This window comes from Ictidomys tridecemlineatus, chromosome 12, assembly GCF_052094955.1.
Source record: "Ictidomys tridecemlineatus isolate mIctTri1 chromosome 12, mIctTri1.hap1, whole genome shotgun sequence".
Taxonomy (NCBI): Eukaryota; Metazoa; Chordata; class Mammalia; order Rodentia; family Sciuridae; genus Ictidomys; species Ictidomys tridecemlineatus.
In genome coordinates, this window is record NC_135488.1 from 83,952,462 (window position 1) to 83,978,162 (window position 25,701).

General features: G+C 53.9%; 1 protein-coding gene and 1 long non-coding RNA gene across 9 annotated transcripts in view; one reads left to right on the plus strand and one right to left on the minus strand.

The window, feature by feature from the left end:
* The window catches only part of Ttc7a (tetratricopeptide repeat domain 7A), a 113,857-nt gene that overhangs the window by 21,732 nt on the left and 66,424 nt on the right, over positions 1 to 25,701 (minus strand). For all 8 annotated transcript variants that reach the window (XM_078029250.1, XM_078029248.1, XM_005324494.5 and 5 more), the window contains 5 exons: positions 23,601 to 23,718; positions 22,294 to 22,351; positions 20,988 to 21,060; positions 17,042 to 17,202; positions 1,644 to 1,760 (listed from right to left, as the gene is read on the minus strand). In XM_078029250.1, the coding sequence (XP_077885376.1) occupies positions 1,644 to 1,760; positions 17,042 to 17,202; positions 20,988 to 21,060; positions 22,294 to 22,351; positions 23,601 to 23,718 (527 nt within the window). The remainder of the gene's footprint in view (positions 1 to 1,643; positions 1,761 to 17,041; positions 17,203 to 20,987; positions 21,061 to 22,293; positions 22,352 to 23,600; positions 23,719 to 25,701) is intronic.
* LOC144369382 (uncharacterized) lies at positions 10 to 1,991 on the plus strand. The gene is made up of 2 exons (XR_013428993.1): positions 10 to 192; positions 1,459 to 1,991. It is a non-coding gene; the product is annotated as an uncharacterized LOC144369382 (long non-coding RNA).

The window sequence follows — 25,701 nt, forward strand, 5'->3', positions numbered from 1 at the left end:
GATCTGCAGGAACAGTTTCCTGTCTCCTGTTTCTTCCATCCCAAGGGACCTCTCCTAGGGCTGCAGATCACTCCATATTTGGGAACTACTTGCCGTGTGTATCATGCTCCCTAACTTGAAGAACTCCACACCCAGATTGGGAGAGCCAAGCAGGTCCTGGATTCAGGCCCCTGGTCCAGGCAGATGGCCTAGGTAAGCCATGCCCTATCCTTGGTGGGGGTCTGGGGGAGGTTCCCTAGGGGTTTCCTGTTGTGAGGAGTTGCATTGTGGGTGGAGACTTGAAGTGACCTCAGGCAAACCCTACTACCCCTGGCCCCTGTGAGAGCACTTAGCAATCCTGTATGCCTTTAAGGAAGTACAGGCCTTAAATTGAAGGTTGGGCCTTAAATAAGACAAGGCTGCCAACCAGAAGTGCCCCAAGGAGACTGGCCACCTGAATGAGCAGGGAAGCAGTCATCTAGATAAGGACTCAGATAAGGCAAAGGAGCTCCTCTGCAGAAAAGGAGCCATGCTGTGCACCCGCCCCAGCTGCCACAGCGCCCGGAGGAAGGAAGCCCTGAATGCTAGGTCCCCGGCACAGGAGCCTGGCCCTCGTCCTTACATCACCCAGCTTCCAGGTGGCTTCCCAACCCTTTCCTTAAGTCCCTCACTCCACAGTCTCCTTCTGGAAGCTTCTATGCATTGGTCTTGCTCTGCTCTGGCATCTCCTAGGCTACAAGGCCTGTGGAGGTAAGACTGGCCCTGCCCGAGGTTTTACACTCCACCTGGTCACCTCCGTAAACGTCACCTGGGGAGTTTGGAGGCCTTGTGGGGCCCAGAATTCCTGTGAAAATGCAAATACCCTCCAGAGTAGGGTCCCTTGAGTCCTTAGGGGAATGACACAGGGAACCATTCCAGAGAAGGGGAAGGGTGGGGTCCAGTGGAACAGGAAGAGGCAGTGCACCTGCCCTACAGGAAGTCCTTTGGGCTGCACAGGCTGGACAGAGGGTTTGAGCAGACTTTCACAGATTCAACCAGGTCAAGAGAGCCTTATGTGGCCCTGGAAAACCTCAGAGCCTAGGCTGGGGCCTACCTACTGCAGGAGACAGGGTACATGGGGACTGTTGGTGACTGGGGAGGTGTGAGTGGCTCTCTGGCCTTAGCTTCCTCCTCCTCCTCTTCTTCCAACTACCAAAAAGACCCAGGAAAGAAGTGACAGACTCCATGGGCTGGGACTCAGGAGGCCCAGGTTCAAGTTCCATCCCTACCACTAGCCAGGTGAGTGGCCCTTATTACACAGGGTCTCTGAGTCAGTTTCCTTGCTGGGCTGAAGATAAAATCAAATAATGTGGTAGGATAGAAGCAGCTGAGGTGTCAGATGAAGTGGCAAGCCCAGCACCTGGATCAGGTGTTCAATACTCATTTCTCTATTTTCTTACCACTCTCAGCTTTGATTTCAAAATCTGGGTCTTTATGCAGGTCACCGAGGACTACCAGGAGGTTAAAGCTGGACCACAGATGTACAAAGCCCCGTGAGTGCTAAGTTCCATACTTTCATCCAGGCACTGCAGACACTCAGCTGAGGACCGTTGTCCTGGCAACCACTGCCTGTCGACTGGGCCCTCCACCCTCTGGCAACCCAAGGGATGACGACAGCCACTCACCCCAGCTGGGAGAAGCTGTATAGTGTCTGCCATAGCTGCAGCATTTGTCTGCAGGTCACCAGGGCTTCCTCTGGGCCTTTTAGTACCTGCTCCAGCTTCACCTTGGTGAACATCAGGCTGCAGGGAGAGAGAGCGAGCGGCAGTCAGAGGGCCCACGCAAGGCTTTCCCACAAGAGTGGGACCCCATGGGTTTCTGCCCCACCAGGGCAGCCTCCATCTGCCCACCTCCCAGCCACAAGAGACAGAATGCATGGGAGGGTGGCAGCCTCCACTATACCCCCGGGCCTCTTTCTTTCTGTGACTGTTTCTCCCCATGTGTGTGGTCAAAGCATGAGACTCTCTTCTGCATCTGTCAGTGCCTGTTGTGCTCTTTCTGCCTGTCCCCTGATCACAAGCCATCTTGCCCACGCTCTAAAGTGTTGTTAGGTATGAGTTCCAGCCTGGCAGTTTGCTCTGCCTCCCCAGATCCTCAGCTGAACGGTTCCCAGCATGCCACTGACACATGTTTTAGACTTTTGTGCCCTACGGGGCCCCGGATAGGGCCTTAGATAAGGGAAAGCAGCTATGACTCAGTGAGGCTAAGCAAGAAACTGGTGGAACAAAGGTCACCTTAGGGCACAGTTCTGCCTTCTACCTTGCCAGCACACAATAGCTGCCCAATTAACATCTTCTAAGTGGAACTGGGAACTGATTCCCGACCCTGGATATGCTGGGAAGGTCCTGGGGACTCTGCATCACAAAATTCTTCCTTGGATTTCCTAAGATAGCTAGACCCCCTTACATGGGATTAAGGTGACATGAAACCCCCTTTCAACCACTATTTAGGGACAGTTGCTGCATCATGGCAGCAGCTTTCAGACTTTCTCCCTGAAAAGCTGAAGTCCTCTGAGGCAAGATGAGCAAAGGATATACCCCTTAGAATGGTGAGAGGGCAGGAGGGGTGGACAGCTTCCCCTCTGCCCTGGGCACAGCAGGGAAAGCAAGAACACTGAACCCAGATTGGTCAGACTCCTTCCTCACCAAGAGCTGGAAGGAGCCCTGGAGGCCCTGACTTGGCAGGTGTCGGCCTTTCTGTTGTTGAGGAGTCTGAGGGTGCTGGAGGAGGTACCCAGACAGGGAGTCCAGCAATACTTCTACCACCGGCAGAGCCAGCAGTACTGATGCATTCCCACTGTCTGGGCAGCCTGCGGAGAGTCTGGCTGAGCCACTGAGGCCCAGACAAGGCTGTCACTCCTGGTTCTCAGAGGTCAGCAGGGAGGCCCCGTTATGCACAGCATGGCCACTGAGTGAAGCACATGACTGCGAGGCCTGGAATCTGATCACACCCATGCAGAAGCACAGCCCAACTCCGGCGGTGCATGGAGCGCCTGCACCCCAGAGCTCCCAGGCTGCAGAAGGGGCAGCCCTACCAGGGAAGGCTGGCCTCTCTCTGGGTGCTGGCCCTCCCACCTACCCCCTCAATTGGGGTCTTGGCCTCCTCTTCCTCTGCAATGAGGCCAGGGCTCCATGGCTCATTCTGAGCCTTTCTTCTCACCCCATCTTAGACTGTGAGTTGTTGATAGAGAAGGAGGGGGGTGAAATTTTTCCCCATTGTCCTTTTGGAAGAAGAGTTTGGGGGTTCTGGCATGTATTATTTTTTTCCTCACTTTTCCTCAAAGATGCTTTTCCTGTCCCTGGACACAGGTCCCCGACATGGCCTCTCCTCTCCATTTCCATCCACCTCCCAAGCCTGACTTTGAAACTTTTCCCAATCTTTGGTACCCTTTTTGAACATTAACTCATGACCAGCCACTGGCCTCTGGGGTCCTGAGGGCAGAACCTGGGGTTTTCATGTTGTAGCCTCCCTATGGGCACATCCCCAAAGAACAGCTCTTGGCATCCTGTGGGCAGCTGTTGAGGAGAACTGACCCTGCTGCCCCATTCTTCTTTCCCAGACTTTCAAGGGGCCCAGCTCTAGGTGCCTTTGTTTTGGGAAATATGAAGTAGAAGACACAAATTCTGTCTTCAAGGTAATAATTACAGTGCTAAAAATGTCAAACTGTCCAGAGAACCAGATGCTGTATTTTTCGCTCAGACTCAGCAAAGAAAAAAAAAAAAAAAAAAGAGAAGGGGTCTTGCTGGAACTGGTGTTGGATGAAAAGGAGGGTGGGGTGGGATGTGGCTGGAGTCGGGGAGAGAGGTTTGGAGTAAGGAGGAAGAAGGGGAAGGTTGGAGCAGACTTCTGTGTCCTAAAGGCTGAGGAGGGAAAGCCCCTCCCTGGCTCAGGCCCAGGCCCAGACCACACCTCCCCTTGGGCAGCCACAGCAACTTCCCTGGGCAGGTGACTTCAACAGGACCTGGGCTAGGCTGGGACAGTTCCTGGGCAGACAGGCCATGCAGCATTCCCTCACTCTCCGCCACCCACATATCTCCCTAGAAGCTTCTTTTTTCCAGAGCCCTCTTCCCACGCCTGCTCCTGCAACCGAAGGAAAGACGGGTCCCTGGCAGACCTGTCTGCACCACGTGCCTGGCACAGAAGGGGTGGAAAGCTGAGCTGTCAGCGCGGCAGCTTCTATCAACACAGGCTGCACCCCCAATCGTCGCTGACATTCCATTAGCATGAGTGACCCCGAGTGGAATTTCTCAACCCAACCACATCCTCTCTGGGCCAGGCACGGGCTCCAACAGCCACCCTCTCGTCTGGTTTTCACTCCCGCATACTGAGGCTCCAGATTAGCTCTAAGGAGACTTCCTTGGTCTGGTAGCTGAGATGCCAAAGGGACCTACTTCACCAAGCCCTGCCACTGTCTGTGCCACCAGCCTAAGCTTCTCTGAGGGTACATTGAGGCCTTCCAGCTTGGCTCCACCTTCCATTCCCTTTGGCTCCTCCCCCCACAATGACCTTGGACTCCTCACATGGGAGTCAGCAGCTCCCTGAGCCTCAGCACAGGCTCTGGGACTTGTGTGTGCTATGCTCCACGTCGTGGCCTCTGCTGGGAGTCACCCTTCCCCCTCAGACATCCTATCCAGATGGTACCCTCTGACTTTCTTTGTGTATCCCCTTGGGGGCTGTAGACCCCGCCTCCAGGACAGCCTTCACTATGGGCGTGGCTTGGATGTGTGCACACCTGCTGGCTTGCTTCCAATTCACTGCTGAGCTCTTGTCCCGTAGGGGACAGGGACCAGCAATCCATTCCACTCTGGCTCTAAGACAACCAAACCCAGCCTTGGGACATAAGTTCCCTTTCCCTCCCGTCCACTGGGATGGGTGGCTGCCATCCACGTACATATTCTGGGCCCAGTTTTCCAGAGAGCACCCTGGAGTGCCATGATGTTTGGTAGGTGACACCAGGCAGTTAGAGCCATGGCCAGGAAATAGGGGCAGAGTGGGCAAGTCAGGCTCTCCACCCTCTTCAAGCATCAGCTCCTCCTTATCTGTCTTAATACAGAAGGAGTCTAAGACAACCCTGAACAAGGGACTCTGAGATTTAAAAACCAAAACCAAAACACTATTTTAACCCTAAGTCCTCTTAGAAAGCCTCAAATGACCACCATCCCTTTTCTCTAAGTGCCTGGGGACTGCATTCAGTTAGCACTTAATTTTTCTCTCTCACTGTCTTCCAGGCATGCCCACCTGGAGGGTGTGTACCTGTGGGACAGGGATCTGTGGTGCTCTGCGGTGCCCAGCCCCTGTGCTGAGCACCCAGTGTCTGCCTAGAGCTGGAGTCTGTCTGGTCACTTGACTCCTCACGTTTTAGCGTGGGCTGGACTCACACAGCTGACGCAGAGCACCACCAATTTCAATCCAAACAGTCCACAAGCCAAGTTCCACTACACACAAGACAGGGCCTATGATGAATAGCACGCTCCCGAGATGGTGTGCAGGGGTCTGTCTCATCCTACTTGGAAGAGAGATCTTTATCCCAAGAGACAGTCATAGAGTGAGGCTAAAAGTATAACTAAGGAGGGTCTCTAAGATAGGAACTCTGTAATCTAGCGACCTTCCAATATACGGGCACTCAGACAAGAGTCATTCCGGGAGAAATTTTAGAAGCAAAGTCTACAACAGAGAAGTAAAAAACCTCCAAGCAGCCCACAGTAATAGCTCCAAAGTTACATTATTGTCCTCAAACCCTGCACTGCAATGTCACTCAGAGTGAAGAGACACCGACTGAGGAGTCAGAAACCCATGCCAAAGTCCTGGCTCTTCAGCCACCCAGATGGGCAGGTCACATGTTCCACATCTGTAAAACAGGAGTGAAGGCACTGACTACAGGCTCCCATGAGGCTGAACCTTGGTCACCTATGAGCAGCAGCGGAGAAACCCCACAGCAGCCCTCAACTCTCCAACATGGGCCTGCCCGATGCTTGGGAAGGGAAGCCGCTTTGAACTGCAGGCCTCCCACATTGGCAGATCAGGGTTCCAGGCCGGGTGCCTCGGAAAGCTTCAGAAAGCCCTTGAGGACTGGGGTTATGGCTCAGCGGTAGAGCGCTTGCCTAGCACATATGAGGCCCTGGGTTCGATCCTCAGCACCACATAAAAATAAATAAAATAAAGATATTGTGGCCAACTACAACTAAAAAAATGAATATTAAAAAAAAATCTTAAAAAAAAAAAAGAAAAAAGAAAGCCCCCGAGCTTCCCACCTGGTCAGCAGGGCAGGAGATCCTCCCCATGGCTCCAGGACCAAGTCCTGGGCAAAGTGCTCTCGGCTGTGATGCTCTCTTGCAAGCACTTTCCTGTTTATGAAAGTGGAGCAGACCATGTGGAAGGGACTCTGAGGTCTTTTAAGGCTCAGGCCCTTGCCACGCCCTCGGCCTCTGAAGGCTGATGTGAAAGTGAGTGTTCTCTCTGGGGAGGGAAGGAGCAGGGGCCAGTGTAAACACACTGTCCCGCTGCTGGGTCCTGAGTCTCCTCATTCCCGCCACTCCACTCTGTGGCCCTGTCCAAATCTTGTGGCAAGTGCACCCTGATCCCAGCAGGGAGGCTGAGTGCAGAGAGAAGCCTGCTCACTGTCAAGGAGCTCGGTTCTCCTGAGTGTCTGCCAGAGCCCTCAGCGGCCCACTCCAGATCTCCCAAGTGCGGGGCTCAGACTCCCTCTGACACTAGCTGAACTGCCACCCTCAGCTCCCACTGTGATCTGCTTGAGGACAGGGACCTGCCACATCACCCACACCCTTCAGCTCCTGGGTGGGGGTCACAGACAGGTGCTCAGCTGACCTGAGCAGAGCCAGCCCCTGCTCAACTGTGAAACGGCTCCGCCCCACAGGAGACTCAGTCTCCGCAGTCCTCCTCCCGGGGAGAAGTCAGTGTCTCTGCTCCCTGGTATAAACTGGCTATTATCACCGGTCACCAGCTTTGCCCATCTTTCCAACTGCTCTGGCCAGGGGCTGAGGATGTTGGCATTCGCCTCCTATCCTCCCTCTCTCCCTGGCCCTCCCTGGCCTGCACTCCTGGGGCAGGATCAAGCTGCTAATTATTTGTCAAAAGGATTAAGGCTTGGAGCTCTTCCCATTTGAGGCAAGGGCAAACAATTTCCTTCACTGCCATAAAGAGAAAAGATTTTGGGATGGTTAGTCCAAAAGCTTTAAAAAATTATTTTATAAAGAGGGGATATTTTTGTGACATTTCTGCTTTAGCAAGCACTGTCTTAGGGTCAGAGGTCAATCTCTCCATCTCCTGACCTGGGGTTCCAATCCTCTGACCCTCCCTGTGTCCCCTTTCCAGCTGCTCATCATGGCTGTCGACTCTTGTGGGTGGGGGGATCCTGAAAGCAGCTCCCTAGGATTACTCAGCACCTGCAATAAACTCTGGATCTTGGTAACTGTGGCAGACACCAAGGGTCCCTAGCTTACTCCCCGCTATGTTGAGATACTCTATACTTCCAGGCTCTGCCACTTGCTAAAAATTGCCTCAACCTCTCTGAACATAATTTTCATGTGCAAAGCAGGGAGGGCAACGAAATAGGTCGTTGGGAGAATGGGAGGAAGGAGAGCCCATGAAGCCGTTGTCCGGGATATAGTTACCCCTTGAGAAAAAGTAGCTGTCATTCTCAGGCCTGTCTTCCTAGCAGGTCCTGTGTTTGTCTGGGCAGGGACCAAGTCATTCTTATCTTTATATCCCCACTGCCTTTCCTTCACACCACTCAACCAGTGCTGAGGCACGGAAGCAGGAAGCTGAGTCACGAGGACTTCTGCAGGCCTGGAAAGCTGTGGGTGTTCCCAGGACCAGAGCAACTATAAGGAAGTGTGGCTGCGGAGCAGCCTGGGGGATGCTCCCTTCTCCCGGGCCCCACCGGCCCCAGCTGTGCTCTCAGGGACCTGGGTGCCTCTTCCTGCTGCCACTGGCTCCTGGCCATCCTGGGAGCCCTCTGAGATGAGGCCAAGGGTGGTGGCAGGTGTGTTGAATGCACAAAAGGGGATATTATCTCTTTAAAGGACAGTAATTAGTAATTCCAACTGATGGCTTAGCCGGGCTGTTTTAATGAAGAGTTCTATTTTTATAGAAAACACATAATTGAGTGAAAAAGCAGGCTATTCTCTGAGTCAGGTGGCCACGCCTCTGCAAATAACTCTTTGGCCAGGAGGCCAGAATCTGTGCACAGCAAGGGGCCCCCATCTGGTGATGCATGTGTCCCTTCTTCTAACCATGTTACCTGGGACAAGTCACTTGAACTTTTTTTTCCCCCTTTTTGTTACAGGGGCTTGAACCCAGGGGTGCTTAACCACTGAGCCACATCCCCAGTCCTTTTTTGTATTTTATTTAGAGACAGGGTCTCACTGAGTTGCTTAGGGCCTCACTAAATTGATGTGATCCTCCTGCCTCAGTCTCCTAATCCGCTGGGATTATAGGCCTACGCCATCACGCCTGGCTCACTTAACTACTTCTTTTTTTGGGAGTTGGTAGGGGTGGTGTAGGGCACCAGGGATTGAATTCAGGGGCACTGGACCACTGAACCACATCCCTAGCCCTATTTTGTATATTATTTAGAGACAGAGTCTCACTGAGTGGCTTAGCACCTCGCTCACTTAAACTTATTAAAGTCTGTTTCTTGTTTGTAAAATGGGAAGGACAGATTCTATTTGCCTGAAGGTGGCTGTGTGAAAATAACACACATAAAAGGCCCAGCCAAGAGGCTGGCACTTCATGAAGGGTCCGACTCCTGTCACTCTCATTTACTCAGCTCCTATTACACACAGTTGCTAACTTAGCCCTTCTGCACCTGTTTCCTCATCTGTAAAATGGGAATAACAGTAGTTCCTACCCCTCCAAGGGTTGCTGAGAGGATCATGTGAATCCACGTGGGAACTCACATGAACTCACAGTGAGTTTTTGTTTAGCAAGCACGGGGTGTCCTGCTGCAGTCGGGTGCTCAGGGTTCACGACGGTGGCTGTCCAGCCATCAGCTCCTTGGATTCTAGTCCCTACTCTGCCACTCACCAGCCATTTGATTTTGAGATATCACCCAGCTCTTCCATTAGCTTCTCACCTTTATAACAGGAGTATTGTACAGACCAACCAACAGACATCAAACCAAACCACAACAAACGGGGGAGGCCTGCGAGATGCCAAAATCCTCATTTGTTCTCCTCTTTCCTTCCAAAAAAAAGCCAACACAACTCTCCTAGTCTACCAGTCTGAGGGCCTCCAGAGGTGTACAGGGTGCCCAGCCCTGGGTTCCCAGAGGAGAGGTCACAGTCCCTGCCTAAAAGGGGCTTTCAAACTCATCAGAAGCAATTAGGAAACAACAACAACAAAAAACCAAAACACATCGGTCACTCCATTGAGTGGCTTGGCTTTGGAGCACGCAGGTTCTCAGAACAAAGTGGGGCCTGGGAGAGTCCCTGGCCACCATCGAGATCTGGATGCAGTGGGGTGACGAGGGCACCTGGGCAGGGTCAGGGGGACTGGGAGGGCAAGGATAAAGGCATGGAGTGGGGACATGCTGTCTCCTGGCCAGGCACAGTGGCCCCACCCATGTGACAGGATGGTGGGAGGAGGAGAGGAGCAAGTCCTCCCCAGCCTGCCGCTGGCCCCCTTCAGCTTCTGATCACCTGGATCTCAGGGGGCGGGCTAGGATGCCAGGGACACGTTGAGCCACACAGGTCTCCCAGATTCCTCCAAATTCCCTGGCTCTGGGAAAAACTCCACCAGGTAGGAGCCTAATTTAACTCACACAGCTCTTTCAAGGGTGTGGTTTTTACAGGGACTCTCAACAGGACCAGGGGCCTCCCTGAAAGGAGGAAGGTCATTCCAGCTCAATTACCTTTCCAACACAGGAGGGACCCCTTTTAGCAGCTCTGAACCCTAAAGCAGAGATTTTTTTCCCTTGGGAATTGGAGGATTCCACAGATCCATGTCTCCTAATTTTTTTTTTGGTGGGGGGGGGGTACTGGGGAGTGAACCAATGGCTCTCTACCACTGAGTTACATCCCTGATCTTTTTATTTTTTAGTTTGAGGCAGGGTCTTGTCAAGTTGCCTCGGCTGGCCTTGAACTTGTGATCCTTCTATTTCAGCTTCTCATATAGATGGGATGACAGACGTGGGCACTGGGCCCCGCTGACTCATGTCCCTCAGTCTTTGAAGGCTCCTGATGATTCTTCACTTCTTAGTTGATTCATTTAACATGATCTGACTGAGACACTTTAAAAAGCAAGGGTCTGAAAAAAACATCTACTTTCTGAAGTAGCTCTTCCTTCCTTCAAAGGCCTCCTCTACCTGGTGAGCAAGCAGGTTGCCCTGAGGGTGGCCCCCAGCCCGGGTGCACCATTCTCAGCTGTGTTCTGTGCTGACTGATGGCTGATCCCACTGGCCTCTGGGCTCAGCTTCCCTCTGCTGTGGACCACCTCCAGTTACTTCCAGATGCCCCCTAGACATCAATTCACGACCTTGGCAGGACTGAATGGAAACCACACAGAGCCTTTTCATAACCATTCTGGGCAGAAGACCTTCCAGAAAGGCCCTCATGTAGAACAAAGGTAGGTTCCCAGCAGGTATGGCCTTGCTCTCCGTCTGTCACTTCTACTCAGTGAGACCTTCAGGTACTTGAAGACCTCCCCCTGCGGAGGGAGATCAGCCCTGCTTTGTGGGCAGGGCCCTCTTCCAGGGGCAGACAGACTTTGTCTCTGCTACAGAGAACCATGTGTCCTAGGCCCAGGTGACAGCAGGGAGATCAACGAGCATCAGAAGCCACGGGCTAGAACCCCCTTTGAAGACAAATGTAGAATTCCTTTGAGAAAAACCTGCAAATATCTGTCTTCCTTCCTCTCTTCCCGAGACAAACAAAACAACCCGTGTCATCTATCTCCTAAGGTCAAATGTAAGCTGCCCACTACCTGGAGACCCAGGGCTGTACCTTACGATTCATAGGCGGGACACAAAGTGAGATCAGAGGTGCTCAGGGGACAACCAATGAGGGGAAATGCTGAATGTCAACCTAGCTTAGCTGAGGAGGAACTGACCTTTGGGAAGGATCCCATGCTGCCAGTGATTACGCCTGGCTTAACACTTCCCTCGGCCCCCCGGGCCGGCCGGCAAGTTCATCCCGTGGCTGGTGTCCTCCTCAGGCGCTGGGGCAGCCAAACAGGTTTCATGAACCCAGCAAAAGTGATAAACTGTACTAATACCTTTGATTCCAACCCCCTCGCTGGAGTGTTGGTATTTTAAGCATCCTTTTGATGTACTACAAGTCCTTAATAAGGACAATCAAACACACTGGGTTTAAAGGCAGAAAACAGAAGCCCCAGGACTCTGATCCCTTCTGCTCCGTGGAATGCGCCACGAGAGAAATTTGTCGCCGGCAATCTGAGAAAATAGGTGAGGCAGGTCAGGTGGATGAGAGAAGTGCCCCAGAGGCTCAGTTCAGCTTCAGCCTGAACTGGATCCAGGCGAGGTCCGCCTTGGCTCATGCCTAGTTATCAGCTCAAACATTTTCCAAAACAATCTAGGTTTCCTGGGGCAGATGGCTTGGGCGGTTCATTTGTTTACCCCAGGCGAGCTCAGGCTTGTGGAGAGGGCCATATTGTTCCCCTGATGGGAAGGGCCTTCTGGGGCTATGACATACCTTCCCCCAGGATTTTCCAACTCCCTTAGGACTGGGTCTGGGCCAGCAGGAACTCCTCGGAGGACCTACTCTGACCAACTGAGGATTGGAGGGTGGGAGGATGCGGTCTTGCCCCTTGTGGAGCGGGAAGAAGAACCATTTGCTCCATTGCTGATCTAGGTATGGCTTGGGCCTTCGTAGCCGGCCTGGCAGGCTTCCAGGGCTGGGTGGGAACAGTGACTGACAGGCTGGTTATTGGAAAGCTCCCATCATTAGTCCGGGAACTTTGTTTGGTTGCTATGGTGACCTTCACTACAAGGGTCTGACTAAAGCGCAAAGAATCTGTTACCTAAAACCATTGCCTGACAGTGCCATGGCTTTAGGAAGGACGCTTATCAGTGACCTGTTCCCCTTGACCCCATATTCGTGCCCCTCCCTGGTCAGGCGCCCAGCTGCCTCCCCCACCCCAATTTAGAAGAAAGGCATCTCCAGGGATGGCAGGAGCTTCTCACATACCAAACAGGGACACTGCTGCCCCCTGAAGGCCTGGGCCTCCTGGCTGGTGGTCAGGGACAGCCTGGCCAGCACATGTGTCCAGGGCTTAGTCGGAAGCCCACAGGATTTCAGGAAGCCGCCCCGGGTGTCTGGTTCCCATCGTGCCAGGTTCACACTGTCCCTGAGGGACCATCAGTCTCTGCCTCGTCACGTTCCTGCCTTTTTAAACCTGAGCTCTGCTAACTAAAGGTCATCCCGCAGCATGGAAATAAAGATCCTCTTTGCTTCGCTTTCTAATCCCTGAATTCTGAAGGATTTTCTAAAGTTCGACTCTACGAAAGCTAGGTGTTGCTCTGGGAGCTTGACACTGGCTGTATGGGGGTGGTGACATTACAACGCTCTTCCCAGAGCTGGCCTCCTGGGAAGGACCCACAGGGCACCACCTCCTTACTCCAACTCCTGGTCCCTGTATCCACAGCTGCCCTCAGGTCCCAGATACCAGTGTGACTCTGTGGGCAGCCCCTCGACCCTCCACACTGCCACCTCAGACATGGCTGTCCATCAGCTACATGACCTCCTTTAGTCTGAGTCTCAAAGCAGACCCCAGGAAGCCAGGACCGATGTTGACTGACTTTTCAAAAAGCAAGTTGCTGCAGATGGCATGGGCTAGTGTCAGAGCTAACTCAAGGGCAGGGACCTCACTATGGCTCTCACCTGAGGATCACCTCGAGTGGACTGGGGGTCCATCTACCCACTGGCTTCCTCCCCTGCACCAGGCTTCTCTCAAACAATGACAGGCAAAGCGCCCATGCCAACACTGGCCTGCCACTTCTCCCCTCCCTGGGGCAGGCTCTGGCACCCGCTGCTCTGATGGTTGCTGCAGGAAAGACAAGTTCCAGGAGGCATCAACCCCCAGACAGCTGTGCCTGTGTTTGGTAGAAGAGAGACCACCATAGGCCTGTGGATGTCCCCTGAAAACAGAGTTTGTTGGCGACAGTGAGGTCAGGGCTGAGGAGGTTTGGTTCATGTTGTTTTGCCGAGTGATATTTTACTGGACCAGTTGTTTAATTAACTATCTTGGCAACAGCTGGAGCCACTGTGCTTGTTCCCAGTGCAGGGAGCAGCTGGAGGAGCAGGACGCGGTGTCAATCCAGGAGCAATGACATTTTGCAGAGATCCCTGACCCGTAATGGACTCAATGACATTTCCTGCTAATCCCTGGGTTTCTGTACTCTGGGCTTTCTGCTGTGAGGAACAGAATGACTTATTTGCAAAGTGACATGGTCATTACCTTATGGTCACTCAACAGAGGTGGAAGGAAGGCAGCTTCCCCAGCCACATATATACACGTGTATATATATTTAAAACATAATATATATATATATATTTTAATAGAAGAAGTTTATTCCCTCACAGTTCTGGAGGCCAGAAAGCCCTACATATTTTTTTTTCAGTTAAGAGTTTTTTTCTCCAGTGCTGGGGATGGAACCCAGGGCCTCACACATAACAAAGCAAGCGCTCACTCTACCACTGAGCTACACCCAGCCTAGTTTGTACCCTTTAAGGACTAGCTCACATGAAAACAGAGCTCCTCCCGGTCTGGCAGGGGAGGGGCTCAGAGTGGCTCAAGATAAAAACTGCTTCTCCTCCCCTGCTGACCCCTGAGCAGATGGGCAGAGGCCGGGTGCTACTCAGGGCGGCCCTGCAGCACGCTGCTCTGCACACTACAGGCAACGAAAGGGGATGCAGGGTCTCGGCCCCCTGAGTTCCTGATGCCCCTGAGTCAGTCACAGTGCGTCCTCTGTATGGGTGAGTTGTTCCCACAGCAGAGGCTGCCCCCTTAAGGCTCCCGCCTGCACAAGCGGGGACACTGCTGGGGGTGCGGGGAAGCCCAGGACTTAGGCTGCACACTGACAGCAGCCATCTGTCTGTACCAGAGCTCCTCCACCTTTCTGTGGCAAGGCCCCTCTAAGAATCTGATGAAAGCCATCTCCCCACATGCACGCAAGCACAGTCCCCACTCATGTCCCCAGGAAGCAGCAAGCTCAAGGCCAGGACCCTCTGCCCATGAAGGAAGACACACTCAGAGTGAGGGGGCGTGTCCTGGTGGGGTGGGAGGAAGGTGGTGAAGAGTGCAGCTGGGGAAGGGCAGCAGCGGGCTCACACCCTGCTGTGAGGAAGCCTTTCCAGCCCAACCCAGAGCCCAGGAAAGTGGAGGAGGTGGTGCCTGCAGGAGGCACCTGCCCAAGGTGGGCCAGGGAAGCTGACAGGGGGCGGGGGCCAAGGGATGGTCCCCACACTGAGAGACCCCCATGCACTGCTGCACCTCACACAGCTTGGACTTCAGACTTTCAACTTGGGGAGGTGGTCACGTGACGGAGAGTGGGTGCCTGCTGGAGCACTCAGCTCAGAAGTTAGGAAGACACACTGAGCCACCGGCCCACCTGCGGCTGGAATGGAATGGCCTCCTTTGCTGGAACTAGAGGTGCAAGGCAGGACTCCTGGGCTGGCTCTGAGTCTTCCTGAAGCCCTGTCAGAGCAGCTGTCTGCTTCATATTCTCAGTTTCCATGTGAGATTCACTTGGAAAAGGACTTGCTGATAAAATACTGTCTGCCTTGAGCCTTGCCTGGCATCCGTGGTGCACACGGCCCAGCCCCAGGGGTAGCTGCTGAGGAGTCTCTTCCCCTTTCTCACCCTAAGATTCTGCTTTTTTTTGTTTTGTTTTATTTTTGATTTTATACTGGGGATTGAACCCAGGGCCTTGAACCAGCTAGGCAAGCCAGCACTCTGCCCTGCGCTATGCCCTCAGCTGTTTTAATTTTATTTTGAGACAGAGTCTTGTTAAGCTGCTGAGGCTGGCCTTGAACTTGTGATCCTCCTGCCCCAGCCTCCTGAGCTGCTGGGATTACAGGCGTGTGCCACCACGCTGCCTCCACCCCCACCACCCCAGAGGATTCTAGATCTTCTTAGCCATTTCTGTCTCCACTGAGGCCTAACTGACAAGAGTGAATGCACACACAGACATACACATGCTCGTGCAGGTACACACAGGCACAGGCACACGGATCACATGCACACCAGCCACAGTGAGTCAGGGCCTGGTAGATGGGAGGATGGAGTTGGAAAGAGAAAGGTAGCAGCACTAGGATTGGAGAAACTTTTGTCTTTGTGTATTTTCATTATAAATAAATTTTTAAAAACCCATAAATGTTATCAACCTGTATAATATTTGCCATTAACTGAGATAAGGTATCTAATCCCTTGTCCAAACGGATTTATCTGTGTTTTAGAATCCCCTAAGTGACCTGCCTTATAAAGTGACGTGGTCAGAATTTTAACAGGTTCTCAAAAGCTGGGTCAAGGCTCAGAATCAGGGCCATCCCTTAAACACAAGGATGGGCCTTTGTTGAGATGGCCACATGCTCTACTCACACCTGAGAGCAGCTGGGACCCACCTGGGTCCTGCAGGTGGGGGTCCATCTGGATGAGGGTAGGCAGAGCAAGACTCCAGGGTCCTGGGACTGCAGAGCAGGCTAACTGGCAAGGCATTGACAGCCCTGGGCCTCATTCATGGTGGGCCCCTCTTTGCAAGGCCCACTGTGATGTTTGGTTTAGGAAACCCCACCATGCCTGGGGCACCCCTCTTTAGCCTTGGTGAGGAGGACCCCATCCACAGTAGTCCTCAGCACCCTAGCAGAGGCCACAAGTGAATCAGCTGCAGCATTCTCTGAAGGAGGCCAAGGATACTGGGAAGGCCAAGCATGACCCCTGTGGTCAGTCCTGTTTCTGATGGGACAGAGGTGGAAGCCCAGGTCTCCCTGTGAGGAGAACCTCCCAAGCTGGGACATTGCGGCTTCCCTTATCACCCATCACCACTGAAGTACCCACTGATTTTCCCTAATTCTCCATAACATTGCCAATTCTCATTGATGCTGCCAGCAGGAGTCACAGTGATCAGGGTGACCAGGACCCCAGGTTCTTCCTGGCTGTCTACAGTGGGACAGCTTCAGGTTGGTTCTAAATGGCCTTCCTTCAGTCCCCAAGGTGGAACCGAGTGGGAGTCAGGGAGCTCAGGGGCCCCTCATTCTGGGATTATAGGATTCAGAAAAACAAAGACTATTGTACCCAGTGTCACCTGTCCCTGAGGGGAAGAAGGCAGAAATCAAAAGATGTCTTCCCCCTGGTTTCCTCCCACAGAGCAGCCAGGCTCCTGCCTCAGCTGGGTGGCTCTTGTTCCCATGTTCTGGTTTGGTGGCAGTAGTTCCTGTGTTATAGGTGAGGGTAGGAAGAGCTAGTCCTGCCCCACCCACCACTGCCTGGGCCAAGTGAAGCGTGAACTCTGCTTCAACAAGAAGGGCACCTGGCTGGGGCAGTAAACAGAGGAGCAGAAAGGACCACCCTAGAGAAAGATAACTACTCCCTCCCAAGGGCCAGCGAGAGGACGTAAGTAGAATGGCTGCTTGGAGGCAGGGGAATGGCTCCTTTGGCCTCTTCCAGGTCAGCCAGTGATAGAATCCCATCCTTGGCTGGTTGTATGAGGGTCATGATTAAGTCACATGCCCCGAGGATGCTCATGCAGGGTGGTACCTGAGCGGTACACCTGCATGCAGCCCAACTCGCCACACCCTCTTCTGCATGTCCACGGTCCCTGCCCTCCAAAGTTGAGCAGCAGCACAGGCTCACTAGTCCCTGTGTGGCACCCCAGTACAGAGCCCTGGGGTCACTGACTGCCCTTCACCCTGTCTCCACCTGGGAGCATGCATGCAATAGGAGCTTACTCCATGTGCGTGGCTGGCAATAAGGATGTGTGTGTGTGTGCACAGGTGCCTTTGCCAGTGGCCAGTCACCCCCCACCAGACAGGGTCCCCAGGAAACTCACTTGAAGTTCTCAGGGTACTCGGTGATGGCCATGTTGATGACATCCAGGGCGTGCTGATAGTGCTTCTGGGCGGAGAAGAGCAGTGCCAGCAGGTGGAGTGCATTGGCATCGTCCCTGCACACCAGCAGCGCCTCCTGCAGCTGCTCCATGGCACTAGAGATCTGCCAAAGCAAATGGCCAGCTTAGGGACCTTCCCCAGGGCTCTGGGGGCCAGGTGTCAGCCAAGAAGTGAGCGAGCCCTGGGCCTTGGGGGATGGGGATTGTACAACAAGAAAACACGTCCCCCAGATAGCCCAGCAAGGAGGGACCTGCTGTCCCTGTGGGGAGTAGAGGGCAGCAGGTTCATGGTGCAGCATGAAGGATTTTGGTAGACACTGGGAAGCACTTCCTAAATGGAAGTGTGGAAGTTCTAGGAAGAGGCAGCCTGATCAGGTGCAGAAGCCTTTTCCTAGAGCACTGTCAACAGGGGTCAGCAGATGGAAACGGGGTTCTCAGTGTAAGGTGATAGAAGGGGTGTTCCAGGCAGGAGAAAAGCTGACCAAAGACAAGGACGCAGCAGAGGTTAGTGTGAGAAGAGGGGAAGACTGCTTTCTAATGCAGGCATTCGGGGGGTCTAGCCAGATTCTAGTCTTGTGTTTTGTTTTACGACTCAATAAGTGATTTTCAAGCCTGGTTCTATACAGAAGTAAGACTGGACAGGTAGGAGGAGGCCAGATCATGCAGGGTGAAGAAAGTCACGTGGAGGGTCTGGGAAGCCCCTTGCGGATGCCCCCAGGAATGCTGTGAACTCGGCCCATGGTCTTCTGGAAGACAGTGGAGACACCCAGGGCCACATGATTCCCAGCTGATGAACCCTGATTTGCTTCTCTTCTTGGAGCTCTATGTGAAAGAGGCCAGGCCCTGGTGGCTCTGGGAGGCCTATTGGTGAGGAGAGGCAGGTGCAGCGGGGAAGGGCAACTTCTATTGTCCCATCTGAGTGGGACCCTAACACCCTACCAGATCTAGCTGCTGAGGGACTCATGATTTGCAGCTGTGGTCATGCCCCATCTGCAAGTAGCAACAGGGTCGTGGGGTTAACTTCCTAGCACACCCAAAGGGAGACTGTGCGGGGCTAAGACCTTATGCCTGCCTGCCACCACCTTGCCAGGATGGCTCCCTGCGTCTAGCTGGCCTTGGGGAGGATATGGGTGGTTCCGGGAACTCCTCTCTCCTGAAGAAATCATTCTCAGCACAACACTCCCCAGGATCGGTTCCAAGGTTCATCTGCAGGCTCATCTCCTGCATCCCATTCCACCTCTTAGTATCTGCACCCATCTGCTGCTCAGTCAGGGAGCAAAGCTCCTCCCAACCCCCACCCATGTGGCCAGGCCTGTACACCCTTAGCAGGGGCTGGGCAAAGTTTCCACAAACATCCAGGAGTAAAAAGAATTCTGGCAGTCACCAATGTAAACAGTCTTCTTCAAAAGATGCCCATCATCCTGGTGCCTGCGGCAGCTCTCGAACAATTTCATGTGACCTGCGCCCCTTACACCATCTCCTCCTTCTTAGCAAACACATGCGAGCCAACTGCTCCAGTCCTGGCTGGGGCAGTGCCATCTGAATCCACTGATCACGCTCTTTTGGGCTTGTTGGCGTGTTGCAGAAAGAGCAGTGAATTTTTGGGGAAAAATGGTTCTAGCCATATCCTGGAGCTCCAGTCTCTCTGAATTTAGTTTCCTTATCTGCAAATTAGACACATGCCTTACTTCAGAAGGGTTAAATGAACTAACTCTGCAAATGAAAATGCATGTTTATCTTCCATCCCTTGATCTTTTCAAATGTCCTCACCCTAAGAGGTCCAGCCCTGTGGAGCTATTTAGCAACAGAGCTGGGCCTCCCACAAGCTGCTAAGCCCCTGCTGGGTGAGCCAAAGGCCCACACTCAGCTCTTCCCAGGTCCAGGCCAGCCAGGATGGGCCAGGGTTGTGGCAGGCATCCAGCTAACTACTATGTCCTCCTCACCTCCCAAATGTTGGTATCTCCATCCTGGCCCAGTTCCCCAGGACACACAAACCTCCTCTACCCCACCCTCCAACTGTTGCTTCATCCAGTTGCAACTCTTAGCATGAGGCTGTTACCCCCTTGATCACTGTGGCTACCACGTTGGCTTGTCTGTGCCTCCCCAAGGCTGTTCCTGCCAAGGTAATTCTGCCACGACACATCCCATTACCCTGGGCTAGGCACCCATGTCCCTAACCATCACTGTTGGAGCAGGAAGACGTGCTCTGGGTAGGATGGGATGGCTCCAAGCCTCAGAGAATGAGGCAGGTGAGGGCTCTGGCTTAGAGTCCACTCAGAGGCCCTCAAATCCCTGAGGCTGATGAGACCCGGTGTCCCCAGGGAAACTAGGCACCAGGCTGCAATGGCCTGGCTGGCCATCTCTCTTGAAGGATGGCCCTGTTCATCTGAGATGGGTGAATAATTAAAGAGATTAAAAAATGCATCACCAAAGGTTTATCATTAACTTGATTGGCAAGAAAAGCACCAGGTTCTTTTACAGAAGGCTAAAAATAAAGCAGTCTCAGGTATCTTTCCATCTGTGTTCCTGGGAGGAGAGTGATGCTCTTGGAGAGAGAGACAGAAGGACCCAGTGCCTGGTTCAAGGCCTGGAAGTCAGGAGCGTGGGCACAGCTGGAGGTGGGTGGAGGTGGAGGAGGGACGGGGTGATTCACGGGGGAGGGGATAAAAGAGGAAGCGAGAAAAGCAGCGGAGGACAGCAGGAATGATGGCAGGGCCAAGGGGAGAAAATGGCTGAGATAGAAGGACAGAGAGAGGGAGACAGAAGGACTCAGAGTGACAGTGACAGGTCACTGGACCCAAGAAAAGGGTCCAGGCATGGGGTGAGAAGGAAGAGATCCAATAATGAGAACCACCATGCAGTGACAAGAGGAGCCAGGCCAACACATGTTCCAGGGGAGGGTGATGGAGGCAGAGAGTACAGAACCCCACCAGCCTGGAGTCAGGAGAAAAAGTCCACTCAACTACCGATGTCCAGGCATGACAGCAAGACCAGCCTCCTGGCCAGGAATGAGGTGCCATACCCATCCCTGGATGGACTACGGGTTTTCTTAACTGGAGCAGGGAGGGCTTTGTACTGGAGACCCGAGTCCAGCGCTCCAGCAGTCTGGAGCTCAGCCTGCTTCCCGGAGGCACAGGAGACGAGAGCTGCTGGAAAATGGGCTTGTCTGCGGTGCCTGAGCAGTCAGTGGGTGTCACGGTCCATATGCAGTAGGCCAAGGCCACCAGAGAGGTCCTGCTTTGGAGGCTGCATGTGTGCCCAGAGCACCAGTCTGTAGTGTGTGTGAAGCAAGGGAGATTCTCCAGGGCTTGGGGTGGGGAGGTGCCTAGATAGCCACTGTCCTCTTGACAGCTCACAGCTCAGCTGCTCAGCTTGGGGAAAGGTAGGTCCACCTGGAGAGCTGCAGATGATGGCAGTGGTCCCAGCATGGTGAAGGCAGTTGGCTGACAGGAGGCCCCTAGAGGGTCCCAGAAGCCAAGGCCGAGGCTCAGGGAAAGGCTTTGGGTAACACAGAAAGCCCACCCGGAAACTGCTCCAGGTGCCACATTCCCCCAGACTCTCAGGGAAAGGTTGGTGGGAGGCAGGACACAAGCAAATGCTGTTGTGATCACTCATCACCTCAGAAGACTGAAATGTTGTAGGGTAAGTGAGGGCAAGAGATACTCCCTTCCTCTCTGCCCCCCATGGGCCAGGGCTGCACCCCATTAACTGACTTCATCCTCACTCGGACTCTCCAAGGAGGGGCACAAAGGTGCTCACAACAGATAAGGACGCAGAGGCTTAGAGAGGCCCAGTCACTTGCAGAGGGTCACACAGCTAGTCAGCAGAATGGCCAGGAAGGGGTCAGCACTCCCCAGGGATCTGGGGCCTAGGAACTGTGACAACCCACCTGTCGGACGAGGGCCAGCTGCAGGGAGACATAAAGGATGACCTGGGGGTCACCAGGTGCCAACTCCAGGGCTCTGTATGGGGAGAGGAAGTGACAAGTCAGTCATCAATGATTGAGCAATAGCATATGAGCTGGACCCCAGCTTGCCAGCCCTAAGCCGGGTGCTGTGGGGCCACACAGTGGGGATGGGGGATTTGGCCAGGCCCTGTCTTGGAGGCACATCCAGTTGGAAGATGATGGCTTAGGCAGAAGTCCCCAAGGCAGGGGACAGCTGCTCCGGAGGGCTGGCACTAGCTGAGGTAGGGACCATCTGCAATGTGGCCCTGAGGTGACAGACCTGAGTGAACAGGGGGAGGGGAGAGAGTGTGTATATCCATACCCAGCAGCCTGGCCTTCGCCTCTGAGCATCTGTCAGCTGGCCAGAGCCTCCACCTCCCCGCAGAAGGACAGAGGCTCCCTGAGGGTGGAGGACCTAGAATGGCCTCTCTGGCAAGAATGAAGAGCTGGTGGGGAAGAGTCTCCTATTCCTGGAGCTCCAGAACCCCCTGGAGCTGCATCCCTGGGTAGGAGTACAATCTGCCCAGAGGGGGGCAGATGTTTCAACAAAGCTGGCAAGTGGAGGCCCAGCAGGGCCCTAGCCAACAACACAGCCACCTCAGTGCTCGGGAGGGAGGCTCAGAGGGAGAAGATGCAGGGGAGGGCCGAGGGAGAAGGGAGGAGGGAGGCAGGTGGGTGGGGCTGTGGTGCAGAGGAGAGGCTGGGCAAGGGTGGGCCTGAGGCAGCAGAGCTCCTGGGAGAGGGTCCTCTCTGTCCCCTGACCCCAGGCTGCTAGGAAATCTCTGCGAGGGCTGTGGGAAGGTGGGAGGTCCTCACAGCCGTGCGGTGGCTGGGAGAGCCTGAAAGGAGACATCGCCATTCCTGACTCCCTGATAAAGGCAGGACATGGCAACCAGATGCGCCTCCTGCTTCATCTCGTGTAACTGTCACCCAGCAGTGTGCTATTATTCCATTTTAGAGCCCTGAGCCCCAGGGGCTGAGCCTGGTAGCTGCCATAGTCCCAGCTCCTAGCTGACCCCGGGGCTCCACCAGCATTGAAGGCCAGAGGCCTGGAGCTGAGGGCAGGGCTCGCTGTGTACCCAACCCCCTGGCCTGACCCTGCTTGCTGTGTCACCTCCCAGAGTTTTAGTTTCTTCATCCATAAAGTGGAAATAGAAACCTCCATTTCATAAGGGTGAACACCTTGGAGGTAAACATGGAGGGGAAGAATACCCCAAAGGGCCCCTGAGGCCAGCGGACATCTCCTCACCTCTCCAGCGTCTGCAGTGCCTTCCGGTGCAATTCATCTTTCTTGGACTTCAGGGTGGCTGCAGGAGATAGATGGATTCTGAGACATCAGGGGCCTCGAGGCCAGCAGCCCTGATGACGCTCTCTGCTGCCCTGGCCTCCTAGCACGTTTCTTGGCACACAGGTTCCTTTTACTCCATTGGCTTCTCTGCCCCCTGGACCAACTTAACTCTCAAAGGCCCAAGCCTTGAGAAAGGTCACTGCCTGTGGTGGGCTTCCACACTGCTGCTGGAACCCCAAGCTGAGCACCTTTCTGGTGAACTGCATCCAACTTTACACACAGCAGGGCAGGTGTCCTGAGCCTTGGTGTGGTGTGAGCATGACTGTGCAGGCCCCACCCCAGGGTCTGCACTGAGAGCCAGCAGAGCTCCTCACCTTGAAAGTTTCAGGAACACTCCCTACCAGGGCAGGATCGGAAGGCTAGGAGGCTCTTTTGATCAAAGCCTACTGTGACCAAGGGACTGAGGACTTCCTCTAGACCATGTGGAGGGCACAGAGGCCTGAAGACATTGCAGCCACATGCCTTGAGCAGTAGGAGGTGGCTCTGCACTAGGCTCTCGTAGGCAGCTTCTTCTCTTCTTTGGACAAGCTAGGCTGCACAGGGCCTCTGAGACCAGGTGTGCACAGCCCTGTTCCCACAGCCTGGCACTAGGGAGAGGTGGGTGAAGGTAGATCCCAGTCCAGGTTAGGCCTGGGGAGGGGTCTGTTACTCCCTTCCCTTCATGCTGCAAGAACAGGAGGGTAGCTGCCTGATCAATGGGGGAAAGTTGGCACTAGGGAGAGAGCACCAGGCCTGGGCAGGAAGGAGTGGAACCTATCAACTAAGCACGAGTACTTATGAAGCACCTGTTGTATGCCCAGCACCATGCATATGTGATGGAGGATTTAAAAGACCTCAGAAGATCACAGCAGTCTGTGAGAACCAGAATGAAGGCACCGTGGGGTGGAGGGCTGATACTGGGCACCCCAGATAGAAAGTACCAAAAGCTCCACGGAGATCAGACTGGGCTTTGTTGGAGCTGGGGCAGGGCCTAGAAGGTGGGAAGAACTGGAGTGTGGGAAGAGCTGGGTATGAAGGCGGTCTGAACCAAAGAGTGGAAATGGAACTGAGAGGCATGTATCTGTATCTGTGTGCGTGTGTGCGTGTGCCATGCAGAAGAATGTGAATAGTGTCTGTGGGGAGTGGTGCAGTGGGGGTACTGGTGGGAAAAGACACCTTGGAGGCAGTTAGGAAGCCTGAGATGTCCTCTCACAGGGCCTGGCACTCACCATCAGTGGCCTGCAGGCTGTAGGTGAGACCCAGGGCCAGGTAGCCCTTGGGGAGGAAATCCCCAGCTTCCTCACCGAGGCTGACCACCACCTTAGCAAAGTGCTCGGCCTCCTCCAGCTGTAGAGAGGAGAGGTAGAGTCAGGGGAGGGCTCTGGACATGACAGGCAACCCACAGTCACAAGCCTGGGACGCTGCTGTGCAGACGAGAACAGCGATTCCTCACATATGGGCCCCATGACTAGAGATCAGGAGGCTTGTCCAGGCCACACAAGCATTGAGCAGAAGAACTGGCTGTTTCCTTTACTGGAGAGTGACTCTCTGGACCTGTTCCCCCTCCAAGGGGGCTTGTGCTCCTGGTCACAGGATGCCATTTCTTCCTGGGAGAAGCTTCCCTTGCCCCAGAGATCTAGCTCCCCAAAGCTTGCTCTGCCAGGAGCAGGAACCCAAGGCAGGCCCGTGGGTGCTCTTCCTTGCCTGTGTGGCCTCTGCGCCTGCCCTGCTCTGCAGACACAGGGGAGCCAGGGCTAGGCATGCTGGACATGCAGCCCCACAGGGTAGGCAGGCTGCCACTCTGGCTAAGTCCAGGGCCTGCTCCTTCCCTGAGCAGTGGAAAAAGGCCTAGGGCTGTTTTTGTCCCTCACACAGCAGGGGGACTGTTCAAGTTGGAAAAGGACCAACTAGCAGGGGTCACACATGCACAGACCATCACATACCCACAGATGAAGAGAGAGTCCATGAGACAGGCCTCATAGACACCCTGGGACACCCACCACAGAGACTGAGGTGGCAGGGCACACCCCAGCCAGGGGCTACCGCATGCCCACTCTTGCCCACACGCGTCCAAAAAACACTTCCTCCCTCTCACAGCAGCATGTCTGTGTTCCCATCTCTGAGAAAATGAGCTTCCAGAGAGGGCAGAGATGCTCCCTCCGTCCCTGAGATTCATGCCAGCCCACAGCAAGGGGCAGAACATATCACACCCAAGCCCTCTAGTGCCACCCAGGTCAACATCCCCTAACCTCAGGTGTCTCCCCCAGCCAGGGGCTCGCAAAGTCAGTCAACTGGGAGACCAGACTCACACTTAAGCTGCTTTAGGCACCACAGCCAGAGCTGCCCCTGCCCTGTCCCTGCTTAGGTCCAGCCCCAGCAGAAGAGAGGCAGCTCTGTGTCCTGTGGCTTAACCACTGGCCACATCTGGTGGAGTCTCTGTCCCTAGAGTTTGGAATTAGGATCCTGAGACAGAGACCATTAGCCACGAAGAGATGAGTTGGGCACAGTTTTGGTAAGCTCTGTGCAAAACTGAAAATCAAAACCAAAGTAAAACAAAAAACCCTGAAGGAGCAGAGGGACCATTGTGCAGAAAGGAAGGAGATAAAATTCACAAGGCTGCCATGTACCATGTTCCTACATGGCCGATGCTATTGTGATTTCTACTGCCACCCCACAAAATAGGCTTTCTGCATGTGCAGTCACTGCAGTGCTTATAAAGGAAAATATTATTATTAATTCTATTAAAACAAACAATACACAATTCAACAGCACACCGCATCTGTAGGTGCTCTAACTAGTTAGCCAAAGAGTAGAATGCTGTCGCAGCAAGAACTAAAAACGAAATGCTTTATAACACTTAAGTCCCTTCAACTAGCAAGAGTGGAGTCCTGAATCCCTGGACGCTGACTCTGCCAGCCTTCGCTCTGTCCTGCTAGAATTACGCTCAACCCCAAGCCAGCTGACTCGCCAATTAGCTTTCTGCAAAGAGGCAGGGCAGCCCGGTGACAAGGACAGAGCAGTGGGGCCATGCTGTTGGGACTCGAGTCGTGGTTTGGTCACTTGCTCTTGCTGTGCCTCAGTTCCCCGATTCTGTATAATGAAGATAACAGCAGTGTCACTCAGGGGGCTGCTGGGAGGACCGAATGGGTCACATGGTAATGCTCAGGGCAGTGTGTGACCAGATAGCAAATACAATTTTGTAGTAAGCATTCATTTGCCTGCCTATCTATCTATCTATCTATTTACTTATTGTATGTGTGATATCGAACCCAGTGCCTCATACATGCTAGGCTGCTCTACTATGGGCTACATTCCCAAACCAGTATTATT